The sequence below is a fragment of the Branchiostoma floridae genome, chromosome 2, assembly GCF_000003815.2.
Source record: "Branchiostoma floridae strain S238N-H82 chromosome 2, Bfl_VNyyK, whole genome shotgun sequence".
Lineage (NCBI taxonomy): Eukaryota > Metazoa > Chordata > Leptocardii > Amphioxiformes > Branchiostomatidae > Branchiostoma > Branchiostoma floridae.
Genome location: NC_049980.1, coordinates 18,414,135 through 18,434,108, shown reverse-complemented (window position 1 = coordinate 18,434,108; position 19,974 = coordinate 18,414,135). Strand labels below are relative to the sequence as shown.

Sequence of the window (19,974 nt, the reverse complement as noted above, 5' to 3'; positions counted from 1 at the left end):
TTTTATACAGCATGTAGAGAAAAGTTGTGCAATATGCGAGGTCCCGACCTAATGTACACACACACGGCCATACTTGTAAATAGCGCCTTGACAACGCTGGAAATAGACACAATCGAGCGCACTTGTTTACCTTCTTCGCCCCTGGCGCGTCAATCTCTTTCACACGTGTTTGTTTACAAAGCAAGCCCGGCAGCCGCTCGTAAGTAAACAGTCGTCTCGATTGGCAGCTAATCGGGACTCACAACTACCGTCTTTATAGTGGGCTATCAATTAAAGAAAGCTGGATAAATAAACATGATAAATAGCTGTAAATCCCTGAATGGGAAGGGAGAAGTTTGTGTGAAGTAGTGCAATGAATATGCAGGAGCCCTGAGGTAAAGAACCGAGGCTTCTCTACAGTGGGGCCTTTGTTGAGCTTCCTTGATCCTTGCCTGCCGACATCGTTCCTTTTGTAATGGGGATGTTAAAGAAATGCAAACAAAACTCGCTCGGATGGCGTTGGTGGACAACGGCGTTTGCCATGAGCTTATACATATGAATGACCGCCACCGACGAATTTTAAATTAAAGTCTCTCTGTTGCTCCTGTAAATGTTGTCTCATTCTTTTTCAGACAAATGCTCGTGTTACATGATGAGTGATCAAAATTATTGTTCAGAGTTCCAGACCACTGCAGTGATGGCCAAAAACGAAAGGGGTCTTCACTAAGAACATGTCGGGCGGACTGTCTGTTGTCACAAGGATCAGTACTCAAGTTGGACCACCTTTCCGTTCCGAGTGCTTCCGTTACGATCTTCGGTCCATAACAAAACATGCTGAGGACGTAATTCACCTCGATGGTATACCGTGATAAACAATGTCTTGCCGTGCCAAACAATTGGTCAGTTCCCAAGAAATAAATGACCAACCCTTTCATGCGGGACTGAAAGGGGACCACACATCGCGGGAGTCCAGAGAGAGAAGCACCGCGGCTCCTGTACAGTGGGCATGTATGAGGAGGGACGTCCCTGGCCGCTTCTTTCTCACGGCATCCTTCTAGAAATCCCTTCATATTAAAACTTATTCTCACCGATAGCGCTAGTAATCGGGAAATCGTGGTGTTAGGACTTTCAGCTCAGAATCAGCCAGGCATTTAATATGGAAAAGTTTCATGATTCCAAAGCCCCCCAAAGAGAAATTGTCTGACGTCTGAGTACCTCAACTCTTCCAAATGTCAAACCGCTAAAAAAAAGCATCGGCATCTTTTTATCAGATTGCATCGACGATACAAAATGCAGTGGCAATGATTGGCAATAGGCAAAACGTACCCAGTACATTAAATAACCTTTTACCCGTCCTGACTGTAGTAAATGGATACGACGCGTTTACTGAAAGGTATATCAGAGATCCAGAGTTAAGGTTTTACCTTGGTTTACTTTCGGTTACCTTACCTGTAACCATGGAGATATGAATCATTGAATGGAACTTCTTTGCTGTAACGCAGGTAATGTTGAAGGGGTAAAGTACGTTTGCATTGCACGGAAAACTTGCATGTAGATCAAATAGCATATATGTAGTATGCAAATTCTGGGTCTCTTAGGAAAGGAAGAATATCAATAACGTTGATCACACAATTTTCGCCTAAAACAGTCGTGATTGACCTAGAAATGTAAGATTTGAAAGATTGGCAAACTTTTTTTTCGATCGTAGGACGCTGGGAGCATGAAAAATTTAAAATGGCGAACACTGTATCTATATCTGACTATTCTGATGCCGTATCTTCTATATAAGCTACTTCAGTTGCTCACGGATAAGTACTTCTTGCTACAATCTAGACAATTCCTGGATACTAGACTATTCCCTGACACTGACAGGCCAACTGGGTTAGAACCTGATAGATATTTCTAAGATCGGGCCGGAGGTTGGAATCCAGGCTAGATGTATGCTGTCGTATGTCTGATCAGTTAATAGTTACAAGGATTTTTCGTTTTCTGGACGGCAACAATTGTGCACACAGAGACTCTAGAAACAGGACAGTTTTCCAGTCCAGCTGCGTCCAGTGTTTATGAAACACTTGCGCTGTGAAAGGCACCAAATTAAAACTTTGTTAATGGGTTTTGTCACCTTGCTGTAAGCTGCTGGTGTTATGCGGTACCAGTACACACCAGTGAGTGAAAACACGCTGTCACTACTCTAGAAAAGGGCAGGGAACAAATGCACAAACACAAGGCATAGGTTTCACCTGACGTTTTAATAAACAAATAAAACGATACGAGATCAAAAATAACACGCTTCTCACAAGCAACAAGTTCCACACGCTATAGTAAACCTGTAATAACCACTGATGTGAAGATAGGGGAAACAATAGAGCTCTATCTCTGGCAGGTTAATCCAATCAATTAAACTGTAGTTTTTAGAACAAGATAAGACGTGAGTGAGCTGTGTGGGTAATCAATCTTTGAACAATCCACGGGAAAGCCTACTGATCAAAATAGACAAAAACAGTAATAAACGGGGAAAAAGAACGAAACGCTTCTTGCGGAAACAGCTGCTAGAATGACACCAATTACTGGTACAAGGAGCTCGTAAAACAGCAGTCGTGTTTTTCTGTGATACTAATTATCTTGTAGGGTCCTTATTTTGGTAAGCTGATATCTCCCATCTGCCGATGGAAATGATACTGTTTTACTTCATTACGTTGTTTGGTTTTAATCTGCATGATCGCTGATCCGAGAAGGATAAAGACAGTCAACAGTCACTCATCATATCACACATCATAGGTACAGCATCTTCATAATTTACAAATATTTGTAGAGTTCTCTCTCAGGCAGACAAATAGTTTATACTCTGCAACAATATCATTACATTTTACAGTGTACATGTTCACAATGAACGGTATCCAGTGAATGCCCACTTTAGTCGATACCAAAAAAAGGAGATTGACTCACAACAGCTTTTCTTCTTCCTTGAACAAACCACGTGTAGAGAAACTTAACTTTCACTTATAATCTCTGAATGTCTGAGAATGGATAAATAATAGATATAGAGTCTTTGTCCCAGTCTCACCGAGTGGCGATGGCGAGTGTCGGGGCTACTGTGGTCGGCACCGCCGGTGAGGACGAGCCGGAGGGAGGGGTGAGGCTGCCCGGAGCAAGGCTGACGGCGACTGGCACAACTGGTCCCGAAGCTTGGCTGACGGCGGGCGGGGGAAGGGCGCTGAGAGGCGAGGGCTTGATTGGCACGGGTATGGCGGGAGCATTCCCTGACGTCTTGAGTGGGACTCCTTGAGAAATAAAGTCCCGACTAACATGTGCTACTGGTCCCAAAACCATGCTTGGTAGCCCTGTGATCGAGTCCGTCGAGCAGAGTCCGTGCACGGGCCACGTACATGCGCCTGTAGAAGTCACGCACACCGTGTACCCACAGTGTCCGGGCAGGGTGGGCGCTAGGCCGGGGTGGGGGAGAATGGACGCGGGTTTACACTCGGGCGCGATGATGTTCTCGATGTTGAACGGGTGTTTAGTCGTCACCGGCTGAGCTGGAACGCCGAGAAGTCCACAGTGTGGCGGGGGGAGAGGTGCGTGCGTGCCGGGAGCCATTTGAGACAAGCGCATCTTGGCCTGTTCGTGCAGCAGTGCGGAGGGGGGCGCGTCCATGTGAGACATGGGCTTGACTTGTATGCCGTCTGCAGCCACCACATGACTCTTCTGCTGCCTCGGCATCGACTTGAAGCGCTTTCTCCGCCGCAGGAAGCTCCCGTTCTCGAACATGTCCCCACACATCGGGTGCAGGGCCCAGAAGCTGCCCTTGCCCGGCTGGTCTGGCCTACGGGGGATCTTGATGAAGCAGTCGTTGAAGGAGAGGTTGTGACGTAGAGAGTTCTGCCAGCGCTGGGTGTTCTGTCGGTAGAACGGGAATCTGTCCATGATAAACTTGTAGATATCCGACAGCGGTAGCATCTTCTCCCCGGACGACTGGATAGCCATGGCTGTCAGCGAGATGTACGAGTACGGCGGCTTCTCGTTCCCGTAGCTGTCCTTACCCGGCCGAGGCATCTTCAGCGGCAGAAAACTGGCGACAAACTTTGCAGAGAAGAGACCACCGCCACCCACCTAGACGGTCTGGCAGGCTGTCAGGGCGTTGTGGAGCACGGACTAGTACGCCTCAAGGGCAAACAACAAGACGTACCCTCTGCTCCGAGGGACCAGAATGACAACAGTGCGCTGGTGGTGGGAACACACAGGACGGGACGTGTGCACGCTGGAACAGACTCGGTCGGACTGGCGGAGGACGAGTCAGGGTTCTGTTGTCCTGCTCAGTGGCAGTAACGTGCTCCACTGAAGGCAGCCGTGCCGTGGTGTTGACATATGTAAAGCCCTCCTGCCGTGGTGGTTTTTAATGCAATAGCAGCTGATTAATACATGCCAATCAGAGGAGAGGGCGGTGACACGCGTTGGGGGCTGGCGGCTCTCAAGTCGACACCCCCACCAAAATAAATAACAGAACTATACGCAGATATCCCAGTATTGTTCGATAATTCTTTACAATCAATATCCGCGGGCTTTGTCGAGATCAGACAACGATTAGGCTTGCCGGAAACACCCGAAGACGAGAACACAACCGTCCCTTCAGGGCGAGCACTGAAAAGGTCGGTTCCAAGTCACTACCATTAATTCTAGGCTTATGTCAGTTATGGCATGTATGGAACATGTAGTAGAATGAGTTCTCAGAAAAGATCGTCCCTTACATAAAGCTCTCTTTGATTTCTGTGTATGATTTTGACGCCCCGGGCATATATAACGTCCCATTGATTCTTGTATTCTGACAGAGGGACTCACTCGAAAAGTCGAAGCCATACTACTAAGGTGCAAAGTGGATTCATTTATCCAGCTCATTATTATGCATCGGTACCCGTCCTGGAGTGTTTATCGAATGGCTTTATTGGTGATTCCTCGCTACTCAATTGGGGGTGATAATTACTGCCTCTGGCGTGCGGCAACTTTTAAAGTGAGGACTCTTTCGGGATTATAGTGAAATAATAGGAAGCTGAATAAGAGTCCAAGGTGTTGTTTACACGCTGTAGGGAGATAATACAATTGGAATTTAACACATTGACAGCTTATAGCGGTTTTAATGGACCGATCCCAATCGAACGTATATCGAACAAATAGAACAAGGTGGAACCCCGTATTCTAATTCGAACACCTCCGTCAAAAACAGCCCCAGTTGAACAGAAATGGCCAAAGAAAAAATGCTCAGCTATTCTTTGTTGAAGACTATACCCACCGAGTATAGGTATTGTGGGACGGAGAGCCACTGCATAGCATTACATTGATGGTGGGCAGGTTGCACGTGTAGAGGAGGGTATTTATAAGACACGGGACTCTGCACTGGCAGACTTTGTAGAAGGGTCTTATTTGTTGGCGTGTAACTCAAGCTCCCTCTCCATGAGTGCCTAAGCTGCTTTCTTCTTGATTTCGTTTTTATCATGAGCATGAATGCAGCTGTTATGCATGCAACGAACGCAGCAGAAACCCTGTCACAGATACATGTACCCTAGTTTTCACGTGCATCGACCGCATGTCAGAAACCGGGCACTCTTGCCCACCAACAAGGTAATAATATGCGGTGCCTCCCGCTTCCGCTTATACTGAAATCATAACACCCGTACCACAACTATATCAGCCCCCTCCCCAGATGACTGTACCCAGTGGATATAGCCTTCAACACAGAAGTCAGCGCATTATTTTTCGGCCCGGTCTGAGAGGATTTCAGGGTCAAAAAAGCTAAACAAAATTCAGTCGTTATTATCAGCTAAACAGCAGCGGCGGCCAGTTCTGTCCGACAAGCGCTGTTTTTGACGGAGGTGTTCGAAAAAGAACATGATCGAACAGGGGGCGGGGCTTTGGGATCGGTCCATTGTGTGCGTGGCTTCCCTTTATCCAACTAACAAAAAGAACAAGACACAAAGCGGTGATTTTGGTCAGGTAAGAAAGGTGAATCGTGATGTGTATTGAATTTGGAATGCCGCCATAATCCAAGCCTCACTCTTTTTAAGCCGTGGGATTCAGTTTCTAAGTTTTGATAATCCAGTAGGCTACGTATAATAACTAGTGTTAGTCTGCTCAGCTTTAGAAATGGTTCAACCGAATTCTGTGCTGGGAAACTGTCGGTTTGACTCTAGAATAGTCTCCAATACAGGCGCTCTACCATGGGTCGCTGGAAAAATAGTAGAATTTGGCTTAGTAAATGGCTACAGAAAACATACCAGAGTATGCTGTACTCCTAGACTAGCTAACCCTTCTGGCATGTTAGCTGTCTACTTGCAATTGGCCAATTTTGACTATTATTTGACTATTAATTTTGACTTAGCCTGGCAGAGACGTTGGGTGAAATAGCTATGAAATAGCCCCCGTTGCAGTCTCCGAACGGGACTGCTTTCTATATGGGGGTGGGGGTGGGGGGTGGTTCGCGATCATTTTCAACGTTGAAAACCATCCCCACCCCCCTAAAATAAAAACTAGGCTTTCACGGAGGCTAGGGTGGAAAGGGTCTAGAGTGGTTCAGCGCGAATTAGAGTCTACACAGGGGTAACGATGTATTATCCTTAGGCAACACTGTATCCCCTGGTGGCGGCAACAGGGCACAGCACAGTAGGTCCCACAGCGAGTTATGGCTCTCAAAATTAGATTCATCGCCATTCATAACCCTCATTAAACGGCGGCCAAAATCATTTTCGTAGGCGGATGGGAATACGAGGAGGCGCGAACAAGAAAATGAATAACACGATGATCCATCGAAATTATCGTGATCACAACATCGAGCAAAGACAAAGGACAAACCATAGCCACCAGCATGTATCATGTCATGTACAAATCCTCAGATCACGTTTAAGAAATCCCGGATTAAGGGCGGTGTCATTGTTTCGTAGATTAACTGTCCATAGTTTTGTCAATATATATTTTTATTTTCAATTATGTACAGGGGTTTGCCAAGAACGTTACACTCGTATTGGGAACACGGCATCGTATTCATTGCGCCCGGGATTGCCCCAAACAGATCCGATGTTCGCGATTTTGCCCCTGTCGGCGGTATGGTCCGGACGATCGCTCCACGACATTCTGCGGCTTCTCGCGTTGCGCCGGAGGGCAGCATTTCGCCGGGGTATTTATACATTCGTTTCGTTTTATTAGTCTCATATCGTTGAAAATTAGGTTGTATTAATGTAATGATACGTTCATTACGGGCGTCCGGGATGCCACTAACTCAGTAAGTCCCTCAAATCGAATCAACTACATCGCCGTTGGCAAGAATAATCGCTCAGTTCCCTGTCTCCTTCCCCACACAACGTAGTGGAACAAAAATGACAAATCATAGCGATTTGGGTGGCGTGGAAGGGCAAAGTGTAGAGGTGACAATGCCGTGGCGAGTTTAAACAATGCACTGGGCGATGCGAGAGTAATTTTTGTCTCGTCCCCTGCAGTCAAGTCGACGATCTGGATTATGTTGAAAGATTGTAAAGTGGCCTTACCTATAATTACTGAATCAGTACAGTCTACTGAGCGGGGCTGACAAAATAAAGTGTGGTAAATTTTTCATAATGATATATGATGCTCAGCCCTGTGACAGGCATTGGATGAACAATGAGGCGTGATACACAGCGCGCAAACTATGCCATACTTGCTGCACAGTAGTCTAGAGATATTTTTCCTTCTCTTTACTCGACCCTTGCACACCTTTACTTCACCTGAACAGTGACAAACGACTTTCTTTATATCACAAGCAAGATCAAGGCAAAACATGGGAACGTGTTTCAACTGAATGTTGCTATGTACGAATGTGTCTTTTTACGTCATTTTGCCCACAAATTTACTTTACAATGGAAAAGAACGAGTTGTTTGCAATGAAGCACTTTTGGGACACAAGGAAATTCACAGAACTTCTATTTGTTTATAGACTAGACTATAGATTAGGGAAACAAGTCTACAGTCAAGAATTCCCACCATAGTACTTATATACATATGTTCAAGAACCCTAGCCTTTATATGGCCTACACTTTTTTTATAAATGGCAACATATCACAACTCAACACAGTACATCTCAACAATCGCTGGACTATAGATCTACACTGAATAACACTTTATCAACATCTGATTCACACTCGTGTATCATGCTTGGTTGGTCGTAAGGACAGCTACTGATTGTCTGACTTTAATTACTTTTAGACTTATTATTTCTATCAGGAGGTACGGAAAAAACGGTTGAACGCCATCACTAACTCAGAATGTGTTCAGCATTTTTGTCAAGTGAAAGAAGATTGTACGCGTTGTGTGATTTACTTGAATTAACTTGCACATCAGTTGTACCTGTTTCCTTACATGTATTTTTTAAAGTATACAGTTTGATTCCTTTTTGAAAATGCTAATGTTACCGTTACCATGGATTAGACGATTTTTCATTTCAGCCGTACGCCGAGAATCAAAGGGTTTGCTAGTGGAGCTGATTCAGTAGCCCGAAGCCACTATTCTGTGTTAACCGTAAATTTGATTGCTATTCTGCAGAAAACCTGACGACTTGCGGGGTTGGAAAAACGATAAAGGACGGGCAACGGAAATAGAGATATTTTTGAACGAACAGTTAATTTGATGAGGTTTCATCTTTGAATGCTATGCTGAGTACAACACTGCGTATCAGCCATGGTAAGGGAAACTTCTGTGTGCTTGTAACAGGTGGTCATGGCTATCCTCACAGGTCATCTATTCAGAAGAAAGAGTTTTTTTCCTATCTAAAGTGCCATTTTTCTGTCTCAAATTGGATCTATCATGTGTCCGCGTGTCCACACACTTAAATGGTGCTATAACAATGACTGCGTGTGGGAACCGCTGACCGCATGTTCAGGTGGAGTTGAAGTTGCTAAACGCTGGGAACCACCTATGAAGCCCGGCCCGTGGAAACCCGCAGCTGCACCAGATCAAACGCCGTGTGAACCGCGGGACCCTGGTGAGCATGACGAGGGAAAGGTGAGCCGGGCGTGCGGCAGGTACGGAGCCCAGCCACCGCACAATTACCCATGGCAAATTCACTCCAAATGGACTTTTGAGATATCACATCACGAACAGGAGATAATTTTCGTTGATCATGTCGTGCAGGACTTTGATAAAGGAAGATTCTATTCCGGGGTGGAAGTGAGGAAACAGCGAGCGGCAAAAAGACCCCAACAGTCGCTCGTTTCACGGGTGTAGACCTACCGGGGACGCGCGTTTTCGGATCGCGGTAGGGGCGGTCGGACTACCCAGCTCGTTCTCTCCGGGCACAGCTGCGCGGAACTGTACCTCACCGTACCTCACACCATCTGGACCGTCATTAATCAACCAACAAAAAACTTCTCATACAGCCCATCCAAAAACTTGGAGGAACCCCGGCGAGGAACCTGGAGTGCCGAGACCAACCCGATTTTGAGCCGACTGAGAGTGTGAAACAAGCACACCAACCCACCTACCACACTTCCCACATCTTCTCCACTATAAGTATATTCTCCTCTTTCCTACATCACCAAAGGAATATTTTAAACAAAAAAATAGAAGCATACGTCTCCTTTCTGCATTGCATAAAGCCAGAGTAAACAGACAGGATTTATTGAAGAATGTAGAAGAGCAGTGGGATATATTGTGATTAATCTGGTTGGTTCCGCTCGTCCCGCCTTATGTTGCGTACTTGCTAAGTTGTCCCACACGCGGTCTGACCCCAGCGCACCCCGCGGAGGACGGTCCGAGAGGGACGGACACGAGCATTGTGTACAAATATGTGCACAAACATGTCAGCGCACATTTCAAGGTAGAACGCTTGACACGTTACTTCTCTTCCCAGTCACAACTTCCCCCCTTCCCCACGTCAGTAGTTTTTCCCCAACAAGTCACGCATACTGTAACTGCCACAATGAGGAGACAAGCCAGGACAAAAATAAACAGTGAAGAAAAACGACCAAATTCACACAAAAGAGGAAAATCAATTCTGGGAAGTCAAAGACTGTCTCATTTATTCCCAGAAAGGAGTGTAATGTCATACATCCATTTGAGTTTGAGGTTTTCAGGTTTGAAGAGAAGAAGAAACTTTTGTAACTTTGTATCATTGCAAAAGTGTATCTATACAAAGATACACAAGGCACTGAACTGTATTTTCAAAATACAATATTTACGTACCAATTCCATTACTTAAAAAGGCTTTGGGCAAATCGATTTTTTGGCTAAAAAGGAAGAGTGATAGTTTCTTTCCATTCGGACAGCTACAGTTGGATTTATCGACATCTGTGAGTCCACCAACAACAACATCGGGGTGAAGCGTACGAAATTGTGCTTGTGATGGAAATTCGTGGAAACGGCTATGACGATGAAAAGCACTCGCATCCATCCACAGAATGGCCCGATTGTCCCCTTTTATCTCCAAGGACCAGAATTATAAATATTTGCCCCTCCTGGAACAAAGGAGCGAATGGCGAAATCAAATATGAACATACGCGGGGAGTCCACCCCGGGGTCAACGACGATAGAATACCTTCCTATGATGTGGCGTGAGAGAGGAGTGGTGCTTGACATACTAAAGTAATTACTTCTACAGAGTGACAACTGGTGGTAAACATCTCCAACAAGCACTACCCACGATTCCTTAAAATAGTTTTTTGTTTATTTTTTTTCTATAGAGGCTAAGCAAGGAGGTTATCATTCGCACCACACTGACCTCTCAGAACAACTTTAGTGCATTCGCATACCGTTTACTTTGAAATGTGAAATCATAGAATGGTTTACAAATACAGCATCACACCCCTTTTCTCATCATAAATCTTTGACACTCCATAGAACCTTAAGTCGAAACTATATAGCAACACTGTTTGGGGCAATCTATGGTTGCTACGACTATTGTCCGTTGCTATACCTTAATGGCATTGCAAAATTAGTAAAGACGATTACTTCTCAACCTATATATTTTCATAAAATTGAGAATTGTCACATTTGGCTTGCTGCATAGTTGCGACTGAATTTGACGTGCACACTACGAAGGAAAGTGTTGAGGAGCACAAGACTACAATAACGTCAACGTTTTCATTGGGTCCTAAACAACATCTTCCTTTTATTATATGAATAATCCTATGATTGGAGGGGCGTCATATAACGCGTTCAATTGACCAGATGACACACGTCACCGCTAGGGTGATGTTACGAACGGCCGAGGAGCCCGTCAATCACCCTCCTGCTCTCCGGCCATCAAACATGCCCATTGTGACCAACCTAACGACAGCGCTAAAACTGGGCTCTACTTTAAAGCTGGTGGCCATACTTTTGTGCTCGCTTCAATCGAGCGTAAGCCTTATTAAAACCTACCTGTAAGCTGTCTATAGATGTCATACGGACACCTGTGTGACCTGGTCATCGGGACACTCACACACTCTCCGGCTTTCCTCCTTACCAAGTACCACACACAATAGAGCACTCACAGCGTCTACGCACAGGAAAGAGAGAAAACAAGTTGATTTTCCTTAAAATATGCCTTTTAGGCCAGGGGAATTTGCTGTGCAGAATACAGAGACACATTTATGTCCTTCTTAATGACTTGGTGATGAGGTTTTCTTTAGCCGAGGGGCACAATTAAGCTGGTGACTTTTGTGTGTGTTTGGGCAACTTGCGAAAAACGACAGAAGGTGCATCAATGAGAGTAATGTGCGCTGGAAGTCAGTTGTGAATAGCATTTACTCGTCATTGCTATCCAATGAAACACTCCAACACAGACGGCTTTCCATATGACGTACGTTTTACAAAGTCGCTCACTGGAACGAAATTTTGAGAATCATCGGTGATTCGATAGCTATTGGAGATCCAAAATGTTGTCGTAGGCTACAATGCTGTGCCCTACTGCATTTTAGTTGTTAGGAGCAAAACCATCTAGCGTATTCTGTTGCTGAAGCGAAGATATAAAACCACTCACCACTAGAAAGGTGCCCACATACCGCAACACATCTACTTGGATATTACTAGTAGAACCTCTTTGGATTATGAAATACAATGGAGATCATTAGAACTCCTTTCAGATACAAAAACACAGTGGAAGTACACAGTGGAAACTACAGTGGCAACAGAAAATGATTTTGTCGTGTAATAGTGGACTAGGCTTCACTTCGATGAATGTACGTCTCTAGCTGAGGTATTCTCCCAGTTCCACCGTTCATGTTTAAACAAGCGAGAAAGCAGGTTGCCCTTTTGTTATGATCGTCTAAGGCCTTTGTTAGTTAAGTACAATATTTAGACGCGTCTTCGGTGCGTCCTTTATCGGGAATGCTGGAAATTTCCCTGAAGTAAGAGCTCTCTCCTGTTTTGTTGCAGTTTCCACACTTAGAATTTTATCTATGCTGTCCAGAGGTTTGGGACTGGAGTCTCCTTCAAAAGTTAACAAACTTCCAATAACGGCGAGGCTATCTCTAAACTTGTTTGCAGAAAGTTCAGAACCTCTGAACTTTATTATATCAGACACCAGATTTAGCAAGGGTATTGGGCACGACCTTTCAATGGGGAATCAAGATTGGAGTTTTCATTTACAAGAGACCTTCCTGGTCGCTATCGTTGCAGCCCAGGACGGGAAGGGGGCTGGGACTGTGACAAACCCGACAATAAAAACCCTCTCCCGCCGGATGCCTGACCGGGGACACAAGTCAACTCCCAATAAAAGAATATTTTACCGTCGCCCAAACGGGGCTTTCATATGTGAAAATTGTCTTTTAAGGTTGTGGTGATGTTAATTACAACGAGACAATTGTTGATTGGAACTCCTAATCGGGCGTGACGCGCTGACTATGGTTGCGCTATCGCCTGGTTGACACCTTGCCGTTTTCCCTGGTTTGATAACATTGAAGCCGCGGATTGGCATTCAGAGCGGCGGTGCGTTATTAAGCTATTTATTCAACATATTCATCACGTACGGATACAAAGCCCATATATGTGTGCACAGAATTGTATTGGAGAGAATGACCCTTTGTAAACACTGTTAACTTCTCCCTTCATTGTTTGGGTCTCTTATTCAAGGCTCTGCCAGCGATTTATATGAAAATGTAGCGCAGTTCACAGCGCGTTTGTGTGAGGAGAAGGCAGCATATGGACCACCCACACTACAAACGAGGGGTCGGCCAACGGGGTGACTTCAGCCTTGATTCTAGCCTTCTTCTGACTTTATCCATGGTTTATGATTTGTGCGTAGACATTGTGGAGTTGTCCTACAGCTCGGATGGCGTATACCTCAGGGATGGTGCTCCGTTGTTGGAACAGGCAGTTATGCATAAGACCATGATTAGAGTTCAAGATTGTAACAGGTTGGAAGGAGAGCAAGGAGAAAAAACAACAAAGAGAGAAAAAAATCATGTAGACATAAGTGAATGGCTCGACAAGCGACAAAATGACAATGGTGCTGATGAGTAAAACAGCTTATCCTCTTCTGTCATGGGAGCCCGAACTCATTAAAACTTTGAATGAGAAATAATTGATTCAGGAGAATGGCGCTGTAGTGGAAGTGGTACCTCCATCAGCAGACTGAGGTTCAATTCTGACATGTGACAATTCCTTAAACACAAAAGTATCACTTGACTAATTACTGAAGCTGCCAGGTGACTCTTCTCATCTTTCTTCCTGGAAATCTCAGGCACCCAACGACCGACATGATTATCAGTATATGGTCCCCAGTTAATACTAGAGATTTGTTAGCATTAGCACGGGTTTTGTGTTTTCATACTTTACGACTCGATCCAAAAGTTGCAACTGATTTACCTCCATTTTCTCGGAGGATTGCTGCCTTGAGGCGGGTGAAAAAAGCCGGTTTGCTGATCAGGAAATGATGTCCGTACAAATTTGATTATATCCAAGTTAATACAGTATATCACATTGATATGATTGAGCTCACATTGCAGCAATGATTTCCTGCGGTTGCGCAGCATTCATGCTATTAGATTTGCTTTCTTTGATAGATTGGGAGGGGGCCAGTTTCTAGGCAACCTAACATGGGTGCAAACTCCACACCGAAATCATCTGATTTCTAATTTCAAAGGCGGACACCTAATAGTGCCAAAACAAAAGTGGCAACTACAGCAATAGCAAATACATAAGAACTCAAAGAAAAAAGTAATATGATGTTTCATCGGTCATCTTCAGAAGTATGTTACTGTAAACCTTCAACCCCCATTTTATTAAAGGGCTCAATCATATCCCGAGGATATTTCCAGATAACGCTCTTTTCATTATGAGAGATTCGTATGAGAATTGGCTCCTAGATAAGAAGGGTTGGGCATCCCTGTAGGAACCACAGCTTCAGGGCATAAACATCTTTGCTTCCGTCAGCAAGAAGTGTAGGTTTATTACGCATTTAGAGGAGATATAGATGCCCAATTACGCAGAGTTGTACGATACCACTGAAGTAATAACATCAGCGTGTTGCCAACCTTTACGCAATGGGTCCCTCGCCTTTGGACAATGATCAATCTTCTTTTCATTGAGCATTCCACGTTTTGATATCTAACAACAAACAAAGGGTTTTCTACGAACTCGTAAAGTTTCAAATTTGTAGCTTGTTTATAAAGTTGCTGTATTAAATGCGTCAAAGATGTGAAGTGTTCTAGATAGCAACTGTCTAAAGTTGATACGGGGTCATTAGAAGCGGGTCTGTTGCAGGGTGGGCTCCAGAGGTCGAGAGGTGAATCGGTATGCCGGAAGGGTTAGAGGAGGGGCAGGTGTTGGTGATGGGTGTTTCAGCTGACAGTCCACTGGTACAAATAACAATTGAATACATCCAGGAACGCCAATTCATCTCATTTACGCCGGATGACACCGCTCGCGCCGCTGGAAGCACTGCACAGAGCCAGGATCTCCCTCCAAGAGCAGATCTTATCTTTCACATCCAAAGGCAGGTGTGCGGCAGGTGTCTAAACCAAACACTGCTGACGGTGGAACAGAAACAATATCAACATGACAGATTGGTGTAAGATTACAACTTTAAAACCATTTCAAAGTTGAAATAAAACCAATATTAATTGAATAAAATGCTGTTTGCAATTAATGCGTTGTCAAGGCTGTAAACGCAAGGCACAATCAAAGCTGTGCAATTCCTTCTTCTAACAAGGTAATGTAATGTAAAAATTAAGACTTGAACCAATTCAAAATTAATCCAACGTTATTTGTTTTTAATTCTGCAGCTGTAAAATGATGTACTGTATATTGGAAACCGAAGCTGTGCAATCCAGCATTGGCATTGGGCTGCGCACAGACTTGTAATCACTTTTGTAGAAATTTAAAATAAAGCTGCTCCTACTATACTACCACTTCCACTACTACTTGTACTACCACTACAAGTACTACTACTACAGCTATTACTACTACTGCTACTACTACTGCTGCTGCTGCTGCTGCTACTACTACTACTACTACTACTACTACTACTACTACTACTTCTACTACTACTACTACTACTACTTCTACAGAATGACAAGTTTGACAGTTTGGTCCTCCAAACTTCTGTACAACATTGTTTGACCGTACTCGCCAGTGTGCCTCTATATGCGCTAATTCAATCAACCCATGACGAACCGCTGTTTTATCTATGGATACAACGTGCTAATGGTCCAAGGGCTGAACCGTTGACAGTCCTGGTGCCTTGCAGATTTGAAATTGTTTCCTGCGACATACTTAACGAAGAGTGATACATATAAATCCCAGCCATATAGAGGCATTCGTGAGCTGAGAAAGCTGACTGGTTAGCGCACCAGCACCCCGCGCACGGCCCTCTGGGACACGCCTCTGCTTTAACTACGGCTGGGGCACTAATAAATAGAAATGATATTGTTTCGATTACACATGTATAGCGCTGCTGGTGCGTACAATAATGACAGCCAGGGGAATTTTCCACATTTGACTTAAAATTAGTTAATTTGAACCCGGAATATTCTGGAACAAGGCGCGAGGATTACGTCCGCTGCTCCAAACCACAGGGATGAAATTACTGCGGCCATTGATGGAGAAAACCAATTTCCAACAAAAAGTAAAGTTGAAATTGACTTTTGACAATGGGCTTTTGCGGCGGTCGATATTGGTTGATGGACTTGATGCCGCAATTGGCAAACTTTACGGATCACATTTAGGGAGTTATTGCCGTGTAAAGCCCACTTAGGAACGACATGCAATATTTCAAATGCGATGGAGAGTTATGGCCTCCTCAGCGAAGATCGAACATTTTGACAAGTTATTGCCACTGTTTTGAGATGAGTGTTTGCAATCGTCCGTGCGCTTTGTCTTGAAGACGCCATGTCTGTGTGACTTTCGGGTCACAAGATTTATCTTGTTTATTTACGAATGGTACATGACAGAGCGTTTCCAACTCAGCTCTGCAAAGACCAAGAGCCGGGATGAAGACAATCTATTTGCAAATCAAGACGTCGATGAGAAATTGAAGTACAGCAGTAGCCACGCTGCAAAATAACCAGTTCAAAGATTGGAGGTTTACCTTAGAGAATACTGCTCATTTCTATGATGTTTTTCGCTGCGTGGAGACGGACTAAGGTCCGTAATGGCAGCCATCTTTTCGTCGTTCTGGAACAAAGACGACCGAAATTAGGGTATTTCTTGCAGCGCGAAAATTTAATTTGCCATCGATTCAATACCCAAGGCGGCTACTGCAACTGCCAAGCCGCGATGCAGATTTATGTGGCGTTAACGATTTGTGATGTCTCTTCCATTATTATCTGTATTGGCCATTAAGCAGTGGATAAAAGTTTTCGAAACGCCATTTATCGTGAGAAATGAACGTATTGACATTCCAATTAGGAACAAGATGGGGCAATTGGACTGTACACGACTGCCGGGCCGCGTGTCAGTGGTTACCGTCAGACCACGAACGATAACAAGAGGGATTGCGTTAAATTGGAATGGGTTTTACAGCGTTAGACTTACATCAAGTGGACTTTCAATATTTCTAACCGTGCAGTAACCTCCGATGGACAATGGAAGATTTGACACAAGCCAGTGGCTCCCACCCCCCAAAAATATTTGTTTGCTATTTTCCCTTTAAACATCTCCTATTTATCTACTAATTGATGAGTTGAAAACGTCACTACTCAGGAGTACGGATTAAGAGTTGAAATGAAATGTTGAAAGAAATGGAAAATGTATCCCCAATACTACAGAATAGGTGAAATGTGTACGGGATAAACTACATTGGTCAACACTTACAGAGAGTTAAACAAATCTCAGTGGACAACATCTCTGAAAGGGTTATGTTAGCGGTCCAGAGTAAATTAGTACAGTTCTCACTCTACTACACGGCAACCTCGTTGCGACCCAAATTTTAGATTAGATTTGTGTAACCATTGACTTCATGATCTGAATATCATGCAAAATGTAAATGTATAACTGAAAAGACATCAAAACGCAAATGGAACAAAAAGATTCGTTTTTCATCTATGAACTTCGTTGAGCGCTAGGTTACATGTTAGGTCACAGCACGGTGGCAGCGAGGTCGTCGCCCTAGTGGAATGGAGTGTAGGGAAACACGAATCTTTTGAAATCTGTTCTTAAGAGTACAGCACATGATAATACATCAGTGAGCAGTTTTATCCGTATCATAGCACATAACAGGTACATAAAAAAACATGTATTTTCATAGACAGGTCAAAGGTACATCGGGGTTCTACATGACATGCATATCTCCATTTAGGGACTCACCAAAGTATAAAGAACAGACCTATGTTTCTTATAGGCTATTGACGGGTAATGAAGCTAGTCTGTTAAGACACTATAATGGTGTCAGCAAAGCTTACTTTGACACAAAACATTCGCCTAGTAGCGGTTTTTACTGTGCGGGGTGTTTTTTAACTGTCATGAGCGAAATGGAGTACCAGATAATGTGGTATATTAAATAGAATTTTAAGATTTATTTGGTATCTTCTTTTTCGTAGTTTGCAGTTGACCGTACATATATACGAAGTTCACTGAACGTTTTGTTGCGTCAATAAAGTTTCCATTCTTTATATAAGGAGGAATGCTCTTTCCTAGTACATAAGCTGAGGAGAATGTAACGCTAAACGGGTATCGTTAGTTCGACCCATCGCAGTCATAGGTCTAACAAGAGGTAATTTGTAAACAAAAGCCCGGAGAAGCTGCACTAAGAGCCTATGGTGAAACATAGGTCAGTCGCAAGTAACGCGCCTTTACCTGCTGACGCCAGGTGGAAGGGACACATCCACTTAATTGCCCGTAAGACTGAACAATAATTCTAAGCAAAGGCGTGTAATGTAATGTGACAAATGAGAGAGGACGCGATGTTATCTGGCCGTTTAGCTATCACAAAATCTACACAAGAGGACCCTTTAAAGCTTGGCATTTCTGCGGTGCTTAGTCATTGGAGCTAAGCTCCTGATGAATGTACTGGATATTATTAACATTTAAGAAGACTCAGATATCACCACATCTACTGCGGCAGGCCCGAGTCACCATGACGCGAGCAGCGGCCATGCGTGCACTTGGGAGCGCGACAAAACTTCAGGATAATTCCCTCACATAAAGACATATTTCAACAAGAGCGTTTATCTAGATTTTTCTCCGGAGAAATATGTCTATCTAATATGAGAGATGTAGGAAATTTACGATGAGCTTATTCCACAGCGTCGTACACACAAAGCAGGCTTTTGAACTCAGCGAGGAATAATTAAAGCACGCCGTTAATACATCTTAGGATTATCTGTGTCCTTACTTACTTTGTAACATGCCACGGGATAATAGGTGCTTTGATGGAGATGTACAGAAACACACGAGGGGAAAGTTTCTATTGTACATGGAGGTCATCAATGTATGTAACAACATAATTCGAGAGGGTAAAAAATTTACATCTACCACACAGCGTAAGGCATTGAACTCTATAATACAACACACATGCAGAAGATATCATATTGAGTTGGGGTGTGATAAAGAGCTTGGTTTGATCGGCTGCTGTGCGAAATAACCACACAAAAAAGCAAGATCTGATAATTACTGCTCTTGAAGCTGACAGCGTGTCGATAGACAGACGAACAATGGGCGTTATTGGAACGTCGCGGATTATCTTCGAGTCAATTCGCCGTCTGAAGAGAACTTTTATCTTTTCAATACGTATACCGGACGATGCATGGATACAATGAGTGGATGTGTAAATATATTAATTCTGATAGGGTCTTCAAACGTACGTACTGATGGAAAATTTAAGGATTGAAATAACTTATCAGCTTGGTAATATAACATAAGCACACGTTGTGTGACGGCGGATGGATATGTAGTGAAGTTCCGAAAATACGACGTTAGAGCCTTTTCAAATGTTTGGAGTGGACTTTTCTGATTCAAACACAACTACTTTGTTTTGACCAGAGATGTTGTTACAAAATGACAGTGATGCGACCTTTACAGCGCATTTATCTTTATGGTAACCCCCATCTAGTCCTTTTTTCTTGTGCAAACTTCTGTTAAAATGAAGCTATTCAAGAGGTTTCTTTGTCGTCAATTAAAAAGGTTTATATCTTCTCAGGTCGAACTTTTACGAGCGTGCGTTGTGCGTGATGAGTTCCCCCACACAGGTGCTGTGATGACACGTACGGCACAACAATACCGCCATTGTCGGTGTGACGCTCTCCACACCGGATTGCTGAACAATATGACAATCTGTCCGAGAGTAATGGAGCACTTAATGAGTCGAGTACGCTATGGCCGAGCCTCTTTGTCTTTTTGGGTGGTTTTGGAACGGTCTGTGATGCTGCCACAGGGGTGGTAAAACTGCCGCAGGCATCAAGGTTACTGTTACCTGGAGGGAAGGTCAGGTCTGTGGCGAGCTGGACGCTGTGTGCAGGTGGTGTGTGTGCACACGGTAGTCTCCTCAGCAGGCTCTGCGAGTCAAGCTTCTTATGTCATATCGATTCTGTTGTATTCGGCTTCTTGTAGCTAAGTTTAGACAAA

General features: G+C 44.1%; 2 protein-coding genes across 3 annotated transcripts in view; both read right to left on the bottom strand.

Moving 5' to 3' along the window:
- The window catches only part of LOC118409319, a 53,521-nt gene that overhangs the window by 12,405 nt on the left and 21,142 nt on the right, over positions 1-19,974 (bottom strand). The gene's annotated exons all lie outside the window — the stretch shown is intronic.
- Positions 2,210-4,672, bottom strand: LOC118409320 (forkhead box protein B1-like). The gene has a single exon (XM_035810270.1). It carries the CDS (start codon positions 4,030-4,032, stop codon positions 3,040-3,042), a length of 993 nt encoding a protein of 330 aa, XP_035666163.1. The 5' UTR covers positions 4,033-4,672; the 3' UTR covers positions 2,210-3,039.

What these genes read in the sequence shown, in the direction of transcription:
- LOC118409320 (XM_035810270.1), bottom strand. Translation starts at nt 4,032, where the DNA reads ATGCCTCGGCCGGGTAAGGACAGCTACGGGAACGAGAAGCCGCCGTAC.